The sequence below is a fragment of the Ostrinia nubilalis genome, chromosome 17 (genome assembly GCF_963855985.1).
Source record: "Ostrinia nubilalis chromosome 17, ilOstNubi1.1, whole genome shotgun sequence".
Lineage (NCBI taxonomy): Eukaryota > Metazoa > Arthropoda > Insecta > Lepidoptera > Crambidae > Ostrinia > Ostrinia nubilalis.
In genome coordinates, this window is record NC_087104.1 from 9,040,678 (window position 1) to 9,061,844 (window position 21,167).

The window sequence follows — 21,167 nt, forward strand, 5'->3', positions numbered from 1 at the left end:
GCTGATAGTAAAACATTACCTGTCAGGGGCTGTGGCAAAGTAAATATACAAAGCTATGATGGAGAGAACAAGAGATTTATTGGCACTGTACAGGTAAAAAATGTTCTGTATGTTCCAGATTTGGCAGTGAACTTGCTATCAATACATCAAATCACCAAGAATAATTGTGAAGTAAAATTTGATGAAAATTGCTGTAGAATATATCAAAACTCAAAGTTAGTCATGACAGGTTATGTGCAAAACAGTTTATATTTGATACACGGTGAGACATTTGCACTATTATCCACAGCTCATCTTTGGCATCAAAGAATGGGTCATCTAAACTTCCAGAATCTACAGAAACTTAATGAGTCTGCTGAAGGAATAGACATGAAAATCAATCAAGAGAACAATATGTCATGCAATACTTGTCTACAAGGAAAACAAACTAGGCAACCGTTCAATAATGTTGGCACAAGGGCTTCTGTGGGTCTAGACAAAGTGCAAATTATGATCGCAAACCAGTCGAAAAGTGGTCGAAAAGCCCCTTTTTTGTATGGAGTTTTGACAGATTCGATTTTCGATTCGATCAAAAAGTGCGTTTTGTCTAGGGGGGCTGGTCTTCTAGAGATAATACATTCAGATGTATGTGGCCCAATGGAAGAAAAGTCAATCGGCGGTGCCAGATATTATGTATCATTTATCGATGACTATTCAAGAAAGGTATTTGTTTACTTTATGTCTTCCAAGTCACAAGTTATTGACTGCTTTAAAGAGTTTAAGAAACTCGTTGAAAATCAATTACAGGCCAAAATAAAGATATTACGAAGTGACAACGGCAAAGAATATGTCAATAAATCATTTGATAGGTTCTGTAAAGAGTCTGGGATCAAACGACAGTTCACTGTACCCTATTCACCAGAGCAAAATGGTATGAGTGAGCGGATGAATCGCACTCTGGTTGAACGTGCTAAATGTATGCTTATTGATGCCAAGTTGCCGAAGAAATTTTGGGCAGAAGCTGTTTCCACAGCAGCTTATGTGATAAATCGCTCACCTACAAAATCCATACATTATAAAACACCTGAGGAAATGTGGGAAGGCTCGAAGCCTAATCTGCACCATTTGAGAATTTTCGGCTGTCCGGCTATGATGCATGTACCTAAAGAGAAGAGACTGAAATGGGATTGCAAATCTAAAGAACTCATATTTGTTGGATATTGTCCAGAATCTAAAGGATACAGACTGTTTGATAAGGAAGAGGGAAAAATAATTCGCAGTAGAGATGTTGTATTCTTGGAGGAAGTTGTAAGAAAGGATTTTGCTCTGATGCCGTTTAAAAATTCTTCAAATGAAGAAGAAAACAATGAAACTATAAATGAGACCATTGATAGTGAAGCAAGTTCATATGAAAGTATCAGCACAGTCAAGGGGGATGATAGTCTACCAATATTTGAAGATGACATTAATGATGAAGACTACATTCCTGAACGCAACGTCCACCTGAGCCCACCAACTTCTACAACTCATAATCTGAGACCCAGAAAGAATGGCACAATACCTACCTACCTGTGTAGTAGTAACTTGCTACGTGATCCTCAGACTGTAAAGGAAGCCTTGCATGGTGAAAATGCACAAGAGTGGAAAAACGCAATGGACTGTGAATATAACTCACTAATGGAGAATGAAACTTGGACCCTCTCTGAGCTCCCTCCTGGTAAGAAGCCAATTCCATGTAAATGGGTTTTTAAAACCAAACTAGATGCCAACGGAAACATTGCTAAACATAAAGCAAGATTAGTCATAAAAGGATATGAACAAGTTTATGGCATTGATTACACTGACGTTTATGCACCTGTAGTACGTCTTACTTCTATCAGATACCTACTTGGAATGGCAGCTAAACTTCAACTGCAGATTGAGCAACTGGACGCTATCACAGCCTTCCTGCAAGGTGATATAGATGTAGAGTTGTACATGACACAACCACCATACTATGAAAATGGAGAAAACCATGTCTGCAAACTGAATAAAAGTATATATGGCCTGAAACAAGCAAGCAGAACATGGAATCTAAAATTAGATAGCTTTCTGTATCAAGTTGGTTTTCAGAAATCACAACTGGATCCATGTGTGTATTACATGCATAGTGAAGGAAACACATTGTACTTAACTCTCTATGTCGATGACCTGCTCATGTTCTATAACAATGTAGAGTTTGCAAACAATATCAAGAGGAAAATAATACAAGAGTTTAAAATGAAGGAGTTGGGAAAAGCTAATCATTACATTGGAATACGGATTACATATGACAACAATGGAGTTTATATAGATCAAACAAAATACATAGAGAGTACATTGGAACGATTTGGTATGGAAAATTGCAAGTCAGTGGGAACACCAATGGAAACAGATATTAAGTTTTCTCAATCCTCGGACAAGAACAATGTATTGAGTGAAATTCCTTATCAAGAAGCAATAGGTTGCTTACTGTATATCTCACAAGGCACACGTCCAGATATCTGCTATGCAGTGAATACACTCAGTCGTTATAATAAAACTCCAACTTTAGAACATTGGACTGCTGTCAAAAGGATTTTTAGATATCTACAGGGGACTAAAAATCTTCAGATATTATACAAGAGCAATGTAGATCATGAAATTACAGGATTCTGCGACTCTGATTGGGCATCGTGTACTGAAGAAAGAAAGTCCTGTACGGGATATGTTTTTATGTTCCAAGGTGGTGCCATATCATGGAACTCTAAAAGGCAACAAACCATCGCACTATCGACAACTGAAGCCGAATATATGGCAATCTCAGCAGCTACTCAAGAAGCTCTATGGCTGAGACAGTTACATTGTGAATTGTGGCCCTCACCCAAGGCCACTATTATAACTTTGTTTTGTGATAATCAAAGTGCTATTAAACTTACAGGTAACTCTGCTTATCACGCTAGAAGCAAGCACATTGACGTTCGTCACCACTACATTCGTGACAAGGTCAAGACTGGTGACATCCACATCGAGTACATCCCTACCGGCTCGATGCTCGCCGACTGCCTGACCAAAGCCCTGGCGAAACCAAAGCATCACCAGTTCCTGATTGGCATGGGTCTACGTTCAAAGGGGGATGTTGAAATATGAACGCAGCCCTAAATTTGTTTCTTAAGTTGACACTAGGTGTCGCCACCTTTTTCTCTCTCCGAAATACACGCCGCCATTGCTCGTAACGCTCCGTCTTTTATTCATAAATTCCCTATAATTAGTATCAGTTTAGCTCCTAATTAATACTTAAATAACTAGTTTTCATCATGAGAGGCTGCGGCTGGTGCTGGAAGCAACGATTTAGTCCAAGGACGTCCAATGCTGGAAAAAGACTTTCCTTCAAGGATTTCGACAATGACCAGTCATTTAGGTGCTTCCCTTTTGTTATTTTGACTGCACACTTTGCACAGGACACTTAGAAGCACTTACTAATTTGACCTCCACGTTCTCCTCTTTCTAAGCATCATTGCTGACGTAAAACTATTTTCAGGCGACTTCCGCACCGGGCGCGCTATAAACATGCGCCGTGTTATCCCTTACATCGCCTCGCACTTCCGCAAGGATCGCATCTGGCTCCGCCGGACGAAGCCGGCCAAGCGGGAATACAAGATCGCCATAGCTGTCGACGACTCCAGTTCAATGAGCGACAACAGGAGCAAAGAGCTGGCGTTTGAAAGTCTGGCGCTGGTGTCGCAAGTAAGTTTGAAATTAATTTTGTTTAAAGTCAGATTGGAGTTTGAAGTTTCTTAAACAAGCTATTGCCAAGACTCCGCAATAGTTATGATTGAAGTACTCTTTTTGTGATTTATTGGAAATTTGGAACATTCGAGATTCATCCATAGTTACTTTCCTCTCCCCGAGTGGTATAGAAGAGTTAGTTTTCTAGCGATAAGATAAAACCACCTAAACTACGCTATTGACCAGTAAATCATGACGCACATTTCAGGCTCTGAATCTCCTGGAATCCGGCGACCTCGCCGTCCTAAGTTTCGGCGAGAAACCAAACCTTCTCCACCCATTCACGGAGCAGTTTTCCGAACATTCCGGCTCCAGGATCCTAGAACAACTTCGCTTCGAGCAAACCAAGACTAAAGTGGCTCAGTTGTTAGACTTCTGTACTGTGCTATTTGAAGAACAAACGATACGAAGCGACGCAATGAACGCTAAGTTGTTGGTGATTGTCAGCGATGGACGGGGCATATTCTCGGAAGGGGAGACGAAGGTGATACAGGCGGTCAGGAGAGCAAGACAAATGGGCATATTCCTTGTCTATGTTATAATTGACAATCCGGATAATAAGGTGAGTTTGTTCGTTCATTTTAATTGTAAAATAACAAATTAAAAAAATATTTTCCAATTTCAAGATTAATATCAGAAAATTGTTTATCTTTTTATTTATTTTGTTTTATCATCAATATAAACAGTGTATTTCTAATAAGTTAATGTGTATTTGCTCTAATAATTCGATTACGTTCATTTTCAATCTTTGCATATTTTTAGAAAACCAATATAGTATTTTTGGTAGTATTGTGAAGTCTTTTTTGGCCACGCTATGTCTTGCTAGCTTTATTTTTTACTTTTCCAGAACTACAAAAACCATGTTTTATATTTCAGGACTCCATAATGGACATCAAACGGCCTATCTGGGACCCAGTGACGAACGAGCTAAGTTTCATACAGTACCTCGATACGTTCCCCTTCCCCTTCTACATTATACTCCGAGACATGTCCGCGTTACCCACGGTTTTGGGAGACGCGCTGCGACAGTGGTTCGAGTTGGCGGCCAATGTTGCCAGCTAAATTAATTGTAGATTAAGTATACAAAATATTTGAGAAAATTTTGTCATAAATCAAATAAATAACTGGTGACGTGCATACTAGGTTCAGAATCGTGGCAAGCGGTGTAATAAAAAGACAGTGCATATCACATTTTCCCTCGCACTCACACTGGTTATGGGTGACGTCACACAGAAGCATAATATTGGCGAGTGTGCCTCTTTGTTACAAAACATACTTATGGGGCCTGCCACGAGTCTGTGTCGATATAATATTGTAGCAAGTTAGAATAATAGTATTACAATTGAATCAGTTAAATATGCAACCCTTAAACGGATTGTGTGACGGCATTCCTAGTCAAATATTGATACAACTAACCTACGAATGCTGCCATTTGTGAAATAGCTGGCCTGTTTTAGTAAGGGTTAACGTATGACGTCGGCTAAGATTATGTAAGGAGTCTTGACTGTGACATGGTGCGAACTGTTGAAAGGGACTGAGTGTAGCCTTGATAACAATAATATAGGCTGTTTGAGAATGTAAGGAAGGTATTCTAGTCGTCTAATGTAACAGTCAATTAATATAAATCTCGTAGTGATTACGCTCAAAGGTGGACGCATTTAGTACTTAGTGCGTAACGTTTTCGCTACAAGATTTCGAATTAAAAGGGTCCAGTATCAGATTGATTATAATGGCTTATTTTAGCTACCAATGAATTCCTATTCATTAAAAAAAATATATGTTTATTGTCTCAATATCACTACTGTAAAGCGTTGCATGCACTGTAACCAAAAAAACAGTGTGTACTACGTGGTTCGCTAACCTCCGAACAACCTACAAACCACGTACACACTATGTTTTTTGGTTACAGTGCATGCAACGGTTACGGTTACAGCTCGCTAATGAGTACCCGGCTTAACTCATGATTGGTTTGTAATAAAAAAATCTACTGTTTCACATTATGACTACGATAGGGATTTCATGGTTTATAGTGACAGTGGGGTCGAAGATTATTATTGTGAACTAGAAATCGACATTGTTATGTGTAAGTTGGTTACTATTGTTAATAAGATTATTACCAAAAATGGTAACTACTTACTATTATTTTAATTTTAAAGGCCTGTTCAGATTTCTATTAGGTAAAAAAGTATATTTATGTATGTTTCATTTTGTACATTCTAAATGGAAAAACTTATTTTTACTGTATATTTACTGAATTACTTTAATATGTTAAGCAGATTATCATTGACTTTCTAAACGAGAAAATGTTATTAGATAAGTATCATGTTTTCCAAATGGAACTTAATAAATGGAAATCAATATATGCCTTGTTTCAATTTTATTAATACCCTATATTAATCCTTCGTTTACAAACAGTCGATTAGGGGATTGAAATTAAATTTCAAAAAATACGTTTTAAAAAATATTATTGTATATTTGTCAACTGAACATTAAACAATATCTTAACATATTTAGCTTAGCAATATTTTGGAAATTAACAGAAACAGTACATATCGTAACGTGTTATATTTTAGGCCTAAGTTATCATTTTATAAATAAAACGAGACATACAGAGCCGACTGTAAACAATATAGATGATCCGCGAACAAGCTACCTATAATAAAATTACTTATAAATTAAAATTTTGTTTCAAACGAAACAAATCGCCGTTATGCACCACTTATAACTAAATTTCTAATATACATATACAATGCTTACTCAGCGTTTGTTTACAAAATTTGTTACAAATGATAATTAGAGCCACTTGGAAATGTAATATCACAACCCGTTCGTATACTGCCCGCAACCAAATAAACCAAAATTTCAATCTAGCACTAAATTAATTAGGATCAAAACCCATTGGAGTAATTCGTCATTTTGTAATAGGGTTATCCTGCCCCCTGCGAATGTACTTACTGAAGATACTTTTTTAAAGAAAGATATTTCGATTTCCAAAATTAAAGACTGGTTTGAATAATTTCGACTCTTTTGAACTCCTATGGATGGCTAACAATATTGTCTTAAATGCGTTGTTTCTTAACAGGTGATTCATTCTTAAAACTGTTTTTGCTGCTATGTTTTCTTAAATTTTTATACTGACACGGACGATTGATAGATGTTTTTATCAGATATGATAATCATAATATGATTAAGAAACTTCAAATAAATATTCTGCATTTACCTCAATGATATTGCATTCCCAAGATAGTTTATCCTTAATGTAAATCAATCCGCAATATTCAACAATTGAAATAGCAAAATAGAAACTACGATAAAGTTTATAATAAAAATATGCTAACTCATGTAAATATTAAATATGTATTGACATAACATTAAAACTAAGCTTATATAATATTGTTAAAACATCGATTAGAACCATGATGGTGTTCAAGTAATAAATACCTTTTAGGACGACCGCTGTGTTGAGCAGAAACCTCAGCGATGGGAAGCAATGATAATAGAACTGTAGACTGTGATTATAAGGCTAAGAGCTCACAAGGTCTCAGTATAATATAGATTTGTGTGCTCAATTAAATAATAGCACGCAATATTACTACGACACAAGCTATTTCCACTGCACGCATCACATATCTGATACTTATTTAGGGAAAAAACCGGCGGTGTTTTAAATAACAGCTGTGGATGAAAACCACTCTATGAGTTCTTAGCTTTATAACAAAGTGTGGCCATCGCAAGATATCGCTCAGCACAGAGGACGGCCCAAAACAAAATACGAAAAGAAAAATCAAAGCCCTCGGTTTACGTTTGAGCGTATTTAAAGCTGTCTGCAAACCATACCCAAAGGATACTCGCGATTACCGCAAAGTCTGCCCAAAATTAGGTTTTATTTTACTAAAATCGTGGATTTAAAAACCTAGTACGTTTCTAAATAGAGTAAAAAAAGTTTTAGAAGGCATTCGTGGTGAGTGTTGGTTAGAAATAATATAAACAATAACAGAGTGCCATCGAGGAAGTGCACAAAAAACAGGAACCACTTATGCCAAGTTAAAATAAAATCATTAATAAGTTAGATAATTTGACCTGATCATAAATATTTAGATGACTTCTTATATTCATCTATACAGGGTTTCTTAGTCTAGCAATATTATTTCAAGGCCTTTATAAATTCGAGATATTTTTTTAGTTTCCCTGCAAAGTTAAAAGACACAAAAGATATCTTTATATTCGTAAATCTCAGAACTAAAGTGTTCAGAATTTTGGTTGTATACAACAGAACACCATGGTACAATTTATGCTACTTTTAGTTTAGGACGTAGATTGGACAAAAAAGTACCTAATAATATTGTACCATTGAAGTTTCGGTAATTATAAGCACTGATTAAGAAACCCTGTATAGTTCTTTATTCGTGATCTCTATGCACTTCGTGGACTTATACACGCTGTATAACGCCTAAAACATTATCGAAAAAGTTGTATAAAGTTATACAATCCCTATATTAGACCTGTATTGGACAGCGGGTGTTCGCGCCTCACTTGGCCGACTCCTTGGACGAATGGTTGTTGGTCTCTTCAGTCTTATCACCGTCACCGTAGAACTTTGGCTGTGGAAATAAATTGGTAGTTTAATAACTAATAACAATTCCCCAAATTGCCCCCCAAATGGCGGGAAAGTTGGATATTTCCTAGCTATAGTAACTAGGCATCTAACGTAATCGCTTTCAGTAGTAGTTATATTTTATTACTTAGGGTGGATTCGACCAAACAAGAGTAAATAATAATCTCAGAATAAATCGTCAGTTTTGACATATTTTCGAGTTATTCTCGGATAAAATTTTGGTCGAATCGGGCCTTAGCAATACAAAACTGTGACTTTATGCATCAGTAAATGTCAGATGCTAGCACATTACGTTAAACACTGTAGGATCTTATGTATGCTGTTTTGCACCAAAATGTGTAAAAATGCTTTACAAAGTTTTCATATTGAATGCGATTCTGTTAGATAACGATGAGATTATGGTCACCTGTTGGAAAAATAATGTCATTCGGCATTTCTCCTCTCGCTTTTACTGTATAATGAGTGAGCAAGAGATCAATTCATAAATCTAAGCGAGTTGCAGATGAGTTGAAAAACAAACCCAAAAATCAAACGATTAGTGTATGGTTATTTCTAAAAGTACCAACTAAAACTAAAGTAAACGATGGTGATCAAAACGTTGCGCATACGATCCATATGGCCTTATTTTAGGTGAGTGAGGAGGAGAAACATACAAAACTAGCAATATAGACCAGTGGGACGTCACAACTGGATTTTGAAATTGGAATCCAAAATGGCCGCAAATTCAAACCACAGCTAATAAAACATGGCGATGAATGAAACAACACAACAAAATCAAACAAAATATCAGGTGGTGTTTCAAGCATGATCAAACGCTGCTAGCTTAAACTTACACATTCTCAAGTTTGTACTATACAGTCGTGACTTTATTTCCGTATCCATTTTTGACACCGTTATAACTTGTAAAACCCTAGAAATAAAAAGTTTTCGGTGTAACATTCATAAATAAATCGCTTCTGGATCCAGTGTATGTTTGGCAAAAACTTAAATATTGAGGTATGTGCTCATAAAATGGTTTTGCTTTTTTTCTACTGCCAACATTTATTATTTGTATTTTTTTCTACTGGCAACATTTAACATAAGTTAAACACGATGGAATTCGCACATGTAATGTTAAATTGTACACCATTTTTTTCTTAAGCCTCATTTGACACACAGGGCGTGACGTGAGCGCAAGATATTTCCACACAAATTCATAGAAAAACAACAAATCCAAAAACCTTTTAAGGTTCAAACTTTGTATCGAAACTTTATCATCGCGGTCATGTCACGCTGGTGCGCCAGAGGTTTTTTTTCACCCGTCATTTTTTGCGCCAGAAAGAGGGTACGCAGACTACAAACATTTAGCCGGCCGAAAGTTGAGTCAGGCTGTTAACTCTTTAACTGGTATAGAAAAAACTATTTTTTAATATTTTTGAACTTTATGTTGAATATCAATAAAGTTCAAAATAAATGTTGGCAACAATTCAGCCATTACCAGGTAAAGGTTTAATAAGTCTAGACATGTATTGAAGTTAGCGCATTACACCGATTTGGTACCGGCCATAGTCTGCGGGGCGTCTTTTTAAATATTTTATTTTACTACTCACCTCGTCGTGTTTCTCCTCCGCGCTGGGCCTGTCGTCGTCGTCGTCGCTGTCGTCGTCGGCGGACGAGTCACCGCCCGAGCCGGCGTTGTCGCTCATCGGTTTCACTGCAACAATACGGATAGATGTAGCAGCTGATAGATATAGCGTAGTAGTTAGTACTACGCTAGATACGGCAAATCTAGCTAGCAAGGCACCTATCGTAGCCGCTAACAGTCGTAGCGAAGCTACTGCGCCAGTTTCTCGTGCTCGTAACAGTCAGTAGTGTGCATTGGCGGGCTGTTGGAATTTGAAAGATGTCAAGAGTCGTGGCGCAGATAATACTACACGTAGTAGGAAAGACACCTGTCGTGTTGCAAAGCACCTATCGTAACAGCGATCAAAGTCGTAGCGCAGATAGATTTCGTAACAGCTATCAGTCACAGCTCAGATAAATGTCGTAGAAACTGACAAAGTCGTATCCGTGGGTCGTAGTGCAACACAGTGTGTTGAACACACATCTGGCTAGGCAATGAACCTATCGTAGAAGCAGATAAGAGTTATAGCAGCTACTATGTTTGGTTTATCTGCTATTTCGTAGCAGCTGTTTGTGTCGTAGAACTATTACTACGACGATCTAAACTCTGATTTTTAATACGACAGAATTTTGACATTTCAGAAGTGTTGTCAACGTTGAAACATTCCCATTATGAATGGAGAGCATTTTCACAAATTAAAAAATCATCCTTTCTTGAATTTAAGGTTTCACTTGAAAAACTAAGGCTTAAAAATGTACTGATCATTTCAAAATGGCTATTTGAATTTTTATTATCATATTTTTGAAGTTACAAAAAAAATTGGGAAATTATTTTTCTATTACTGGACTCCCTGGCCAATAATCCATGGGTTACAAACCTTTTTTATGAAAATCCATTTGTTAATAAAAGGACATTGTCAGAAACCGCCTCAGATTCCTGGGCACAGCAGTAAAGTATCAAAATTAATCTCTTACTTTTTGAATACTTAAATATTAATTAGATTGTAACGGACACTTGAGGATTAGAAATGAAATAATAAAAGTCTTTTATATGTATTCCATAATACTATGACGACATCCGGTCATTTTAGGGCGTGGCCTGCTCCATATCCTATGAAGTTCCATAATTTGTGTCGATAAAATCTATGTAAAATCGGCACAAGGCAATGCCGTACTTCATTGTTAGGAATCCATGTAATAGTGATGTTGACTGCGGTCATCATAGACAATAAGATACCGATCTTGTAAATAAAATAAATCGTCCATATTGCTACAGTATGACTAGATTTTAATTAAAAGTTAAAAATATATTGCACGATACTACAAGAAGCTATCTAATGTGTCCAACTGGTCGAAGGTTATGAATAAAATAAAAAGAATTGTGATCATAACACTGATATAGACAATGACAACAATATGGGATCATCTTTAATATATCTGTAACAGTTTCAAAATCCGATGAAAAATCCAATGCCGCTTAAAGTGAGAGAAATGTCTAAAGTTCTAATAGAATTGAAAGTTTTATTCGCTCAAAATGCTTATACATAACAATAATTGGTAATACATTTCAAATATTAAGTACCTTTATAATATATCGATAGAACCAAAAAGATGTCCTCTCAGCTTGGAAAGGGAAAACCCAGGATTGGGGGAGCGCTCCAGGCAATGTTCAGAACGTTTCATAGGTAGTAGTAAATAATATTTATTTTATTATTAAAATTGAATATTTTGATATTGATAAAATGGAATATATCTTTCGATTCAAATACCGAATATTTTTCAATCGATAATAATTATCGAGAATTGTTAATAATATTCAATTAAAAGTTGTTCAATCCCTAGTCATGCATAGACTAAGACGGTAACCATGGAGATAGTTAGTTTGGTAAGTCACGTGTTAAATGTCAAGAGTGGAAAGTAAACATAGGATTCATGTTATTTATTTACGTGCAAAATGTAAGTAAGTAAATCATAAAAGTGGAACGCCGAGCTATTTCCAAAACCCGTCCAATATTATAATACAATTTGGCTGCGACAACTACAATACAGAACATCTCCCAAATCGATGTGCATAAAATAATATAATACAATACTAGTAAGTAAGAGGTTATGATAACAATATTGCTATCAATAAGTTTATAGAATTGGTCCGCCAGGAATAATTGTTCTTACATAAAGATTTGTGTCATTTAGAACCTAGAAAGTATTTTTTCGGCACTGTTGATCTAACGGCGAACAATGTATGGAGAACGAACATTGTCCTTTTAGCTTCATAAAATAACCAATTTAACAAGATGCCAATTTTATAATCCAAGTTGCTTATGACGACGATAATGATTATTGATGATCAATACATATTTTCGTTTATGATAATATGTTGTTTTACTGTGTTAAAACACGTTTTTTTCTATTTAATCTCTAAAATGTACATAATAATTAGTGTACATTGAATTGACAAAACAAACAATAGTTCATTCTTGTAAGTTGTACTTGATGAAATTTCATTTTATATTATTTATTAATAATTCAAAGCAAAAAAGGCTTATTACATCTGAATTGTCAAAAAATGACAGCTGTCAGAATTCCGTCGAATTAAAAATCGGACTATACGTACATGGCAGCGCGGCGGGCGCGCGCGCTCGCGGTTGAGCTCGTCGTAGCACTGCAGGCACACGCGCAGCGGCTTCCTCTGTAGTGTGTCGTAGCAGCAGACCGAGTCGTATCACTATCACTACGATGGTGTATCTACCTAACAGCGCAGCGGGCGGGGCGCTTGTAGTCGCTTAGTCGTAGCGCTTATAGATGTCGTAGCAGTTGTAAGAGTCGTAGCGCAGATACTACGCTTTGCTGTAGTGCTAGGAGTTTTCGTAGCGTGTAGTTACCTGGCATGGCGGCGGGCGGCGCGGGCGCGTTGGGCGGGCGCGCGCGCTCGCGATTGAGCTCGTCGTAGCACTGCAGGCACACGCGCAGCGACTTCTCGCTGTAGTGTGTCGCAGCAGCAACGAGTCGTAGCACTATCACTACGATGGTGTATCTACCTAACGTACGTAGCCCTATTACTACGTAGGTCTATCTACTTGGCAGCGCGACTGCGCGAGCTGTAGTCGAGCGAGACGTAGCGCCAATACATGTCGTAGCAATTGTAGGAGTCGTAGCGCAGATACTACGGTAAAGTGTTATGTTTGATGTTCGTAGCTGTATTACTACAATTAAAGTGTTCTGGCCGCGTAGGTAATATACATAGATGGGTGTCGTAGCAGCAGTCAGCTATTGTAGCACTGTCAAGAGTCGTAGCACGAAGACTACGCCTAGTTCATGTACCTGGCATGGCGGCGGGCGGCGCGGGCGCGTTGGGCGGGCGCGCGCGCTCGCGGTTGAGCTCGTCGTAGCACTGCAGGCACACGCGCAGCGGCTTCTATCTAATCTCCGTGTCGTAGCACTGATACTACGGCTAGTCACACACACACATAACGTAGCTGCTTCCGAGCCGTAGCGCTGATAGTTGTCGTAGCAGCTGACAGAGCCGTAGCGTAGACACACGTGGTAGAGAGAGATTCGTAGCAGTTTATATTATTATCTACCTGGCATGGCGGCGGGCGGCGCGGGCGCGTTGGGTGGACGCGCGCGCTCGCGGTTGAGCTCGTCGTAGCACTGCAGGCACACGCGCAGCGGCATCAGAGGTAGTGTGTCGTAGCAGCAGACTGAGTCGTAGCACTATCACTACGATGGTGTATCTACCTAACAGCGCAGCGGCACGGAACATGTAGCAGCTGTCGATGTCGTAGCCCTATTACTACGTCGGTCTATCTACTTGGCAGCGCGACTGCGCGAGCTGTAGTCGAGCGATACGTAGCGCCAATGTCGTAGCAGTTGTCAGAGTCGTAGCGCAGATACTACGCTAAAGTGTTATGTTTGATGTTCGTAGCTGTATTACTACAATTAAAGTGTTCTGGCCGCGCAGGTAATATACATAGATGGGTGTCGTAGCAGCAGTCACCTATTGTAGCACTGTCAAGAGTCGTAGCACGAAGACTACGCCTAGTTCATGTACCTGGCATGGCGGCGGGCGGCGCGGGCGCGTTGGGCGGGCGCGCGCGTTCGCGGTTGAGCTCGTCGTAGCACTGCAGGCACACGCGCAGCGGCTTCTATCTAATCTCCGTGTCGTAGCACTGATACTACGGCTAGTCTAGCCAGCAAGGTAAAGCACAAATAACGTAGCTGCTTCCGAGCCGTAGCGCTGATAGATGTCGTAGCAGCTGACAGAGTCGTAGCGTAGACACACGTGGTAGAGATTCGTAGCAGTAGTTTATATTATTATCTACCTGGCATCGTTGGGGCAGAAAAGTTCTCGAGTGGCGACCACGGGCTGGAAGACGTAGCGTGGGCAGGCCTCCTCCTAGGTGGACCGACGATCTGGTAAAGGTCGCGGGAAGAGCCTGGATGCGGGCAGCGCAGGACCGTGCATTGTGGAAAACCTTGGAGGAGGCCTTTGTCCAGCAGTGGACGTCATTTGGCTGAAACGAACGAACGAACCTGGCATGGCGGCGGGCGGCGCGGGCGCGTTGGGCGGGCGCGCGCGCTCGCGGTTGAGCTCGTCGTAGCACTGCAGGCACACGCGCAGCGGCTTCTCTCTACTCTCCGTGTCGTAGCACTATTGCTACAGCAATGTATGTACCTGGCGGCGCGGGCTGTAGTCGTACGAGTCGTAGCGCCGATAGATGTCGTAGCACTGATACTACGGCTAGTCTAACCAGGGAGGTAAAGCACATAACGTAGCAGCTTTAGGACTGTAGCGCTGATAGAGTTGTAGCCGCTTCAGAGCCGTAGCGCTGATAGATGTCGTAGCAGTTGTAAGAGCCGTAGCCCACAGACTACCTACGCTAGACTATCATGTTTGTAGTTCGTAGCTATTGTGGTACTACACGTGGGTGAGGCAGTCACATTCGTAGCAGCTGTCGGAGTCGTAGCACAAATAATATCTACCTGGCATCGCGGCAGGCGGAGCGGGCGCGTTGGGCGGGCGCGCGCGCTCGCGGTTGAGCTCGTCGTAGCACTGCAGGCACACGCGCAGCGGCTTCTCTCTACTCTCCGTGTCGTAGCACTATTGCTACAGCAGTGTATGTACCTGGCGGCGCGGGCTGTAGTCGTACGAGTCGTAGCGCCGATAGATGTCGTAGCACTGATACTACGGCTAGTCTAGCCATGGAGGTAAAGCACATAACGTAGCAGCTTTAGGACTGTAGCGCTGATAGAGTTGTAGCCGCTTCAGAGCCGTAGCGCTGATAGATGTCGTAGCAGTTGTAAGAGCCGTAGCCCACAGACTACCTACGCTAGACTATCATGTTTGTAGTTCGTAACTACATTGTATTGTATTGTGGTACTACACGTGGGTGAGGCAGTCACATTCGTAGCAGCTGTCGGAGTCGTAGCACAAATAATATCTACCTGGCATGGCGGCGGGCGGCGCGGGCGCGTTGGGCGGGCGCGCGCGCTCGCGGTTGAGTTCGTCGTAGCACTGCAGGCACACGCGCAGCGGCTTCTCGCTCTGGCCGCGCAGCACGAAGCGCTTCGACGAGCACGGCCCGCACACTACTGAGCCGCACTTGCGGCAGTGGTGCTGGAAAGGTTAACGTTTTTAATGTGAAATGTTGTAATAACCCTGGTATTCCTAATATCTAAATACATAAATAAAAGGAGAAACTGACTGACTGACTGACATATCAACGCACAGCCTAAACGGTTAAACGTAGGCACTTGAAATTTGGAAGGGACGTAGCTTAGGTACCGTAAAGGTGCACTAAGAAAGGAATTCCCGAAATGATCACGGTAACGGGAATTAGCGGGAAAACCTTTTTGTATGCAAAATCTAAACCTCTTAAGTTAGACGCTTGAAATTTGGCATGCAGGTTGCAGGTACTTAGTAAACTTAAAGCTTAGTTACAACAGGATATTGCAAAATTCCCACGGGAAGGGGAGTTAGCGGGAAAAAACATTTGTATGAAAAAATCTAAACCGCGTAAGATAGATGAAGGGGGTAAAAAAACGGAATCCACGCGTACGAAGTCGCGGGCGGCCGCTAGTAAATAAATAAATAAATATGAATGAAATTAAGAATGATCTCAAGATTGGTAGAATTGGAACATTTTGACTTATTACAGTACGACTCAAAACTCGTTTCAATATCAAGCATACCTGAAAGTGTGATAGAATCCAAAATACTGTGATGTTTTACCCAAAGGGTGCTAAAAGACGGGTTAAACTTCTTTAAGGGTTAGGCAAGATTAAACTCATTAAGGGTTAGGCACATAGCACGTATAATGTTGGGGCTGAAACATTTTAGAGTAGCACCATGCACCGAAAGACATAATACCAGACTGATGACCTGGAAACGGGAAGCGCCTGGAAGAGGTCAAGGCGAGATCGTTGTGGAAATTCTTGGGGGAGGCCTTTGTTTAGCAATAGACTTCTAGATTTAAAAAGAAGGTTTAAGGCTTCCACAGACCAAACGCGGGTCAGTTGCAGCGCGGCAGTAGGCACACTGAAGGCAGCGCAGTTTCAAAGCAGTTGCAACGCGGGCGGTTTTCAAAAACTTCAATATTCGAAAACCGCTTTCAACGCGCTGCTGCCGCCCTGCGTCCGGTGTGTCATGCTAATATGGCCGCCATAGTAATACAACAGCGCGGGCCCGCGTTCGCGCCGCTTCTGTCCCGCCCCCGCGCCGCCTCGTTTATCGTTCGGCAGTTGCAGTGCGGCGCGGTTGGAGCGCGCGCCCGCGTTCAAATTTGGTGTGACACACTTCAAAGAGTTTCTTGTATTACAACTTGCGCGGGCCCGCATTCAAACTGCGCTGCTACTGCCCCGCGTTTGGTCTGCCGAAGCCTTTAACTTACCCTCCTGTTGAGGACGGTGAACTGTGTCTTCTTGCAGTGCATGCAGATGGACGCCTCGTTGTCAGGCACCCATACGGCTGCGTGCTCCGACGGCGGTTGTTTGCCACCTGGACAAATTATTGCCTTAAATATCTATCAACGTATCCATAAAAACTTTCGCGTTAATCATAATATTAAGGAGAAAGTAAGACTTATCAAACGTTTTAGGCACTGGCATGCATTGACGTATCTTATCATAAATGTATAGGAGGCGATTAGAAAGGAAAGACGAATATATGCAAATTCAAAAGAATAATGATGTCAACAATTTTCACATTCAATATTAACAAGAAAAATATTAACAAAACAAAAAAGGTTATTAACTATATCCTTGGATATGGGTCCCATACCAATGACAAAAACTAAATGCATATTAGGCATGGCATAGTCATGAGTTACGGAGAACTGACGGCTGATGGGGACGTCCACCCACAAGGTGGACCGACAACATCATAAAAGTACCAGGAAAGCGCTGGACGCAGGCCGCTACCAACCGGGCAACATGGAAAGCATTGGGGGAGGCCTATGTTCAGCAGTGGACATCCTATGGCTCAGATGATGATGATGTCATAAGTTAAACATATAAGTGAACTCACTCTTCCTCAGAAGATCCTCTATACATTTCTCTATGTGCGCCATCCATTCCTCCTTCTCTGTGGCCGTCGCGGCGTACACTGCGAACGACTTGGACGCCGTGCAGATCAGCCAGCCGTTTCTGTATTCTAGAAAAATAATATAAAATTGCAATATACTATAGGTACTAGCATTCCGACCGCGGCTTTGCCCGCGTGGAATTTTGTCTGTCACAGAAAAACTTTATCGCGCGCGTCCCTGTTTCAAAAACCGGGATAAAAATCCTGTGTTCTTTACCGGGACTCAAACTGTCTCTATGCCAAATTTCATCAAAATCGGTTCAGTGGTTTAGGCGTGAAAGCAAGACAGACTGACAGACAGAGTTACTTTCGCATTTATAATATTAGTATAGAAGTATATATTTAGTGTCAAGGATAAGCAAATCAGAAGTTGCCCTTGGCTCTTTAAGGCTAGTTAACTAATGGCAAGTTAAACAGTCAGCGTCAAATGGTTTGTGGCATCCAAACTACACTTGCAACACTTTTTTCTTTGGCTTTTTTTGTTTGGCTTATGTTCAAGTTGTATCTTCCTGCACATTTATGAAATGCTGTTGAAACATTGTTAAACAAATAAAATGAAATAAAATAAACACATCTTTGTTACAATTGGAATATGTTTTCACCATCAATCCTTAATTTTTAAGTGACCCCTGTGAAAACAAAATGCCTGTTATGTGTCACTATAGGGGTCACTTAAAAATTAGGGATCACGCAATCTTGTATACCCATTCTTATAAGATACACCATACAAGAATGCATGGTAAATTCAGTGAACTGCTCCTGAATCGAATGTACCTACTACTACTATTTCTATTTATTTATATTAACCGGCAGACAGTGGTGACTGAGTTTGTTGCGGCGCTTCTTCTCAGCACTTGCCAAATGTTGGTCTCGAAGCGCTGGTAGGGTAAAAAGATTATGAGACATGTAGAGGCTCCTTAAGAGCAAAATGACGATTTGTAAGAACTATTTATTAGTCCAAACAAATAAAGAAATTTTGACTTTGACTTTGAGTTGCTTGTACTCGTCATTTTTGTAGATTTCTTCAAAGTTTTAAAAAAGTAGTATCAATTTTGGCAATGACTAAAACCTTCACACAAACAATATAATTATACTAAATTATTCAGTAAACAAAACTATGTACAGAACTATACTTACTTCAAAATAAAAACTTATCTTGGGTTTATCCGGTACATTATTTAATATCCTAAAGAACGTTACATAACGATAATAGTTTTGCTGATTCATGACCGCTAAGTAACTAATCTTGTTAGAGAAGCCTAATTAAAGGTTGCTAATGACATTGTTAGGCAACAGATATTAACAAATCAATGTCATTGCATGTTATATTTTTAGAAAGAAAACTTGATAAAGCTGTTAATAATAATATCATTTTAACATGGTAAGTGTAATACTAGATAAAAAAATAAACGCCTTATTTTAAAAAATATTACATTAAACTGCTTAAGTTTTGCAGTTGCCAAATTTGTATTAATTTAGGTAATATAAAAGACAATCTCGTATCAAATTGCAACTGTATTTGCATAATAAGCGGTAGTAAAGCCTTTAATTGCAACAGAACCGCAAATGATAAGTGATAATGGCTAGGAGTCAGTGACTCAATGATGATGACTCATCTCATTTTCATTCACGTCTTGATGGTAATGAGACAGTTCATGTGTCATGCTAGGATTATATTATTTAATGAAAAGGTGAAAATATTTGTAAATACTACTAACTTCTTTGTATGTAACCCTCTAGTACATAGTACAAATATTTCTATCATAACCCATTGATTATATTATTTTTATATTCCTATTAATATTATAAATGCGAAAGTTTGGATGTCTGGATGTTTGTTACTCTTTCACGCAAAAACTACTGAACGGATTTTGATGAAACTTTGCAGTATTATTGTTTATAACCCAGAATAACATATAGGCTTTAATTTATGACAATCTGTGACAAACGAAATTTCACACGGGTGAAGCCGCAGGCAAAAGCTAGTCATCAATAAAAATGAGACTGTGTTCTTAAATATCTTAGTCAGGGAAATGTTATTGGTTACTGAATGATTGTTTAAAGCAATGATTGATTTACCAAACAAAATTATTTTAAGTAACTAGTAAGTGTAAACTAACTTGTAGTCAGCAGGTAGTAATAATCTAAAAACCTATTATCTAATCAATTCATTAATACAGAAACTAGTTTGATAATGTAATCTGTGCATGAGATTATCACTAGGTTCAAACATTAGTAAGTACATGATTTTGATTTATCTGAAATGTGTTTACAGGTGCCAAAGTTAAATAATGTGGAGTTAGCTAGAGTGTTAGATAGTGCATAGTTTTGTTTATACAACTTTAGTAAACTGTTTTGTTTTCCCTAAAAGTGTAAAATAAGATAAAATAAAATGAACTTACGTCCTTCATCTTTTAGTGACTCCAGCTTAACTTCTTCCAACGGTATGACATGTTGCTTATTGTATTTCTTTTTGTTTATGACAATATTTCCGTAAACGAGTATATCGTTGAAAAGGAAGAACTGTCGAGCTTTTGGCTTTTTACGACACATCTTTGTCAGGACACCCTCGCCCACAAGGACGCGACCTTGCTCTGCAAGTGGCTGCGAGAAATAAAGTTTCAAATTTAAATAATGTCATATTTTGACAGCCACACAAGCAAACAATGAACAGGAAAAAGTGATATTTTAGCATTCTCTTGCTATTGATATGACTTTACTGATGAACTTCAAAACAACAACTCACTGTTTATAGTGGGTGTCAAACTGTAAATATAATCATAAAAAGAACGTTTGACCAGTGTCTGAATTACCTTTGAGTACCTACTAGAGAAAAAAATATTCATGGTCAACATTTGCAGCGGTATTTGTGGCTGACATAAACACAATATCAATAAAAACTACATGCTGATAACTTCACCATATCAGTAGAGTGATTCCACCCATCGTGCAGAACACTATAACGCTATCTTCGAAAGCTTTTCGGTTGATAAGCCACAATTATTTGTTCAATGGAGTCATAGTTATAGTATTACTGGAAAATCTCTTACCTGCCCTGAACCGCCGAAGCAGTTTTCCACCATAGCAATTCGTCTTGCATTTGCCTCACTATTCACTGCAACAATTTAAATAAATTTAATAAAATTGCGGCACTTATCGTACTTTGACGTCAAAAGAAAGTGAACGAACACACAATGACAGTGGCCACAGTTATAGCTGTAAAAGTCCAGTATTACACTTCTCAGATTTTGTTAACTATGGACTATCACTTTAAAATAAGTAAAGTAAATCCCACCTAAGCGATCCACCATTATTTAAAAAAATATAACAATTTATTTCAGAGATTGTAGGAGATACGATTAGCAAAATGTGTCATTCACTAAATATGTTGCCAGCTTGTAAAACTCTTTTACCACTCAATTTTGAATATCTTACCCATAAGCCATCATGCATTAGTTGGTTCTTTATGTGCCCAAGAGTATTTTAATTTTCGTTATTGGAACCGTGTTTAAGATTGCTATTAAAGATAATCAAAGTTCATGGCTGTCAATACTAAAGTTTAATAATTTAAAAACTTAAATATTATTAAAGTACAGAGCTCAT

At 39.2% G+C, this 21,167-nt stretch overlaps 2 protein-coding genes across 2 annotated transcripts in view; one reads left to right on the forward strand and one right to left on the reverse strand.

Moving 5' to 3' along the window:
* Nucleotides 1-5,893, forward strand: part of LOC135080027 (midasin-like) — a 44,288-nt gene extending 38,395 nt beyond the window's left edge. The window contains exons 40-42 of the mRNA XM_063974698.1: nucleotides 3,518-3,723; nucleotides 3,974-4,327; nucleotides 4,642-5,893. Coding sequence (XP_063830768.1) covers nucleotides 3,518-3,723; nucleotides 3,974-4,327; nucleotides 4,642-4,827 — 746 coding nt within the window. The 3' untranslated portion in view covers nucleotides 4,828-5,893. The remainder of the gene's footprint in view (nucleotides 1-3,517; nucleotides 3,724-3,973; nucleotides 4,328-4,641) is intronic.
* A 320-nt stretch (nucleotides 5,894-6,213) lies between these two features.
* On the reverse strand, nucleotides 6,214-20,953 carry LOC135080031 (pleckstrin homology domain-containing family F member 2). Its single transcript, XM_063974702.1, has 8 exons — nucleotides 20,860-20,953; nucleotides 20,615-20,679; nucleotides 19,967-20,168; nucleotides 17,508-17,633; nucleotides 16,873-16,979; nucleotides 15,415-15,599; nucleotides 9,970-10,060; nucleotides 6,214-8,366 (listed from the first exon to the last, which is right to left on the reverse strand). The coding sequence occupies exons 1-8, from the start codon at nucleotides 20,873-20,875 to the stop codon at nucleotides 8,295-8,297; spliced, it is 864 nt and encodes a 287-aa protein (XP_063830772.1). The 5' UTR covers nucleotides 20,876-20,953; the 3' UTR covers nucleotides 6,214-8,294.
* Between the last annotated feature and the right edge of the window lie 214 nt (nucleotides 20,954-21,167).

What these genes read in the sequence shown, in the direction of transcription:
- LOC135080031 (XM_063974702.1), bottom strand. An exon ending in GCTTCGGCGGTTCAGGGCAG is followed by an intron (nt 20,169 to 20,614) that starts GTAAGAGATTTT and finishes TATTTCTCGCAG; the next exon opens with CCACTTGCAGAGCAAGGTCG. An exon ending in GTCACTAAAAGATGAAGGAC is followed by an intron (nt 17,634 to 19,966) that starts GTAAGTTCATTT and finishes TTATTTTTCTAG; the next exon opens with AATACAGAAACGGCTGGCTG.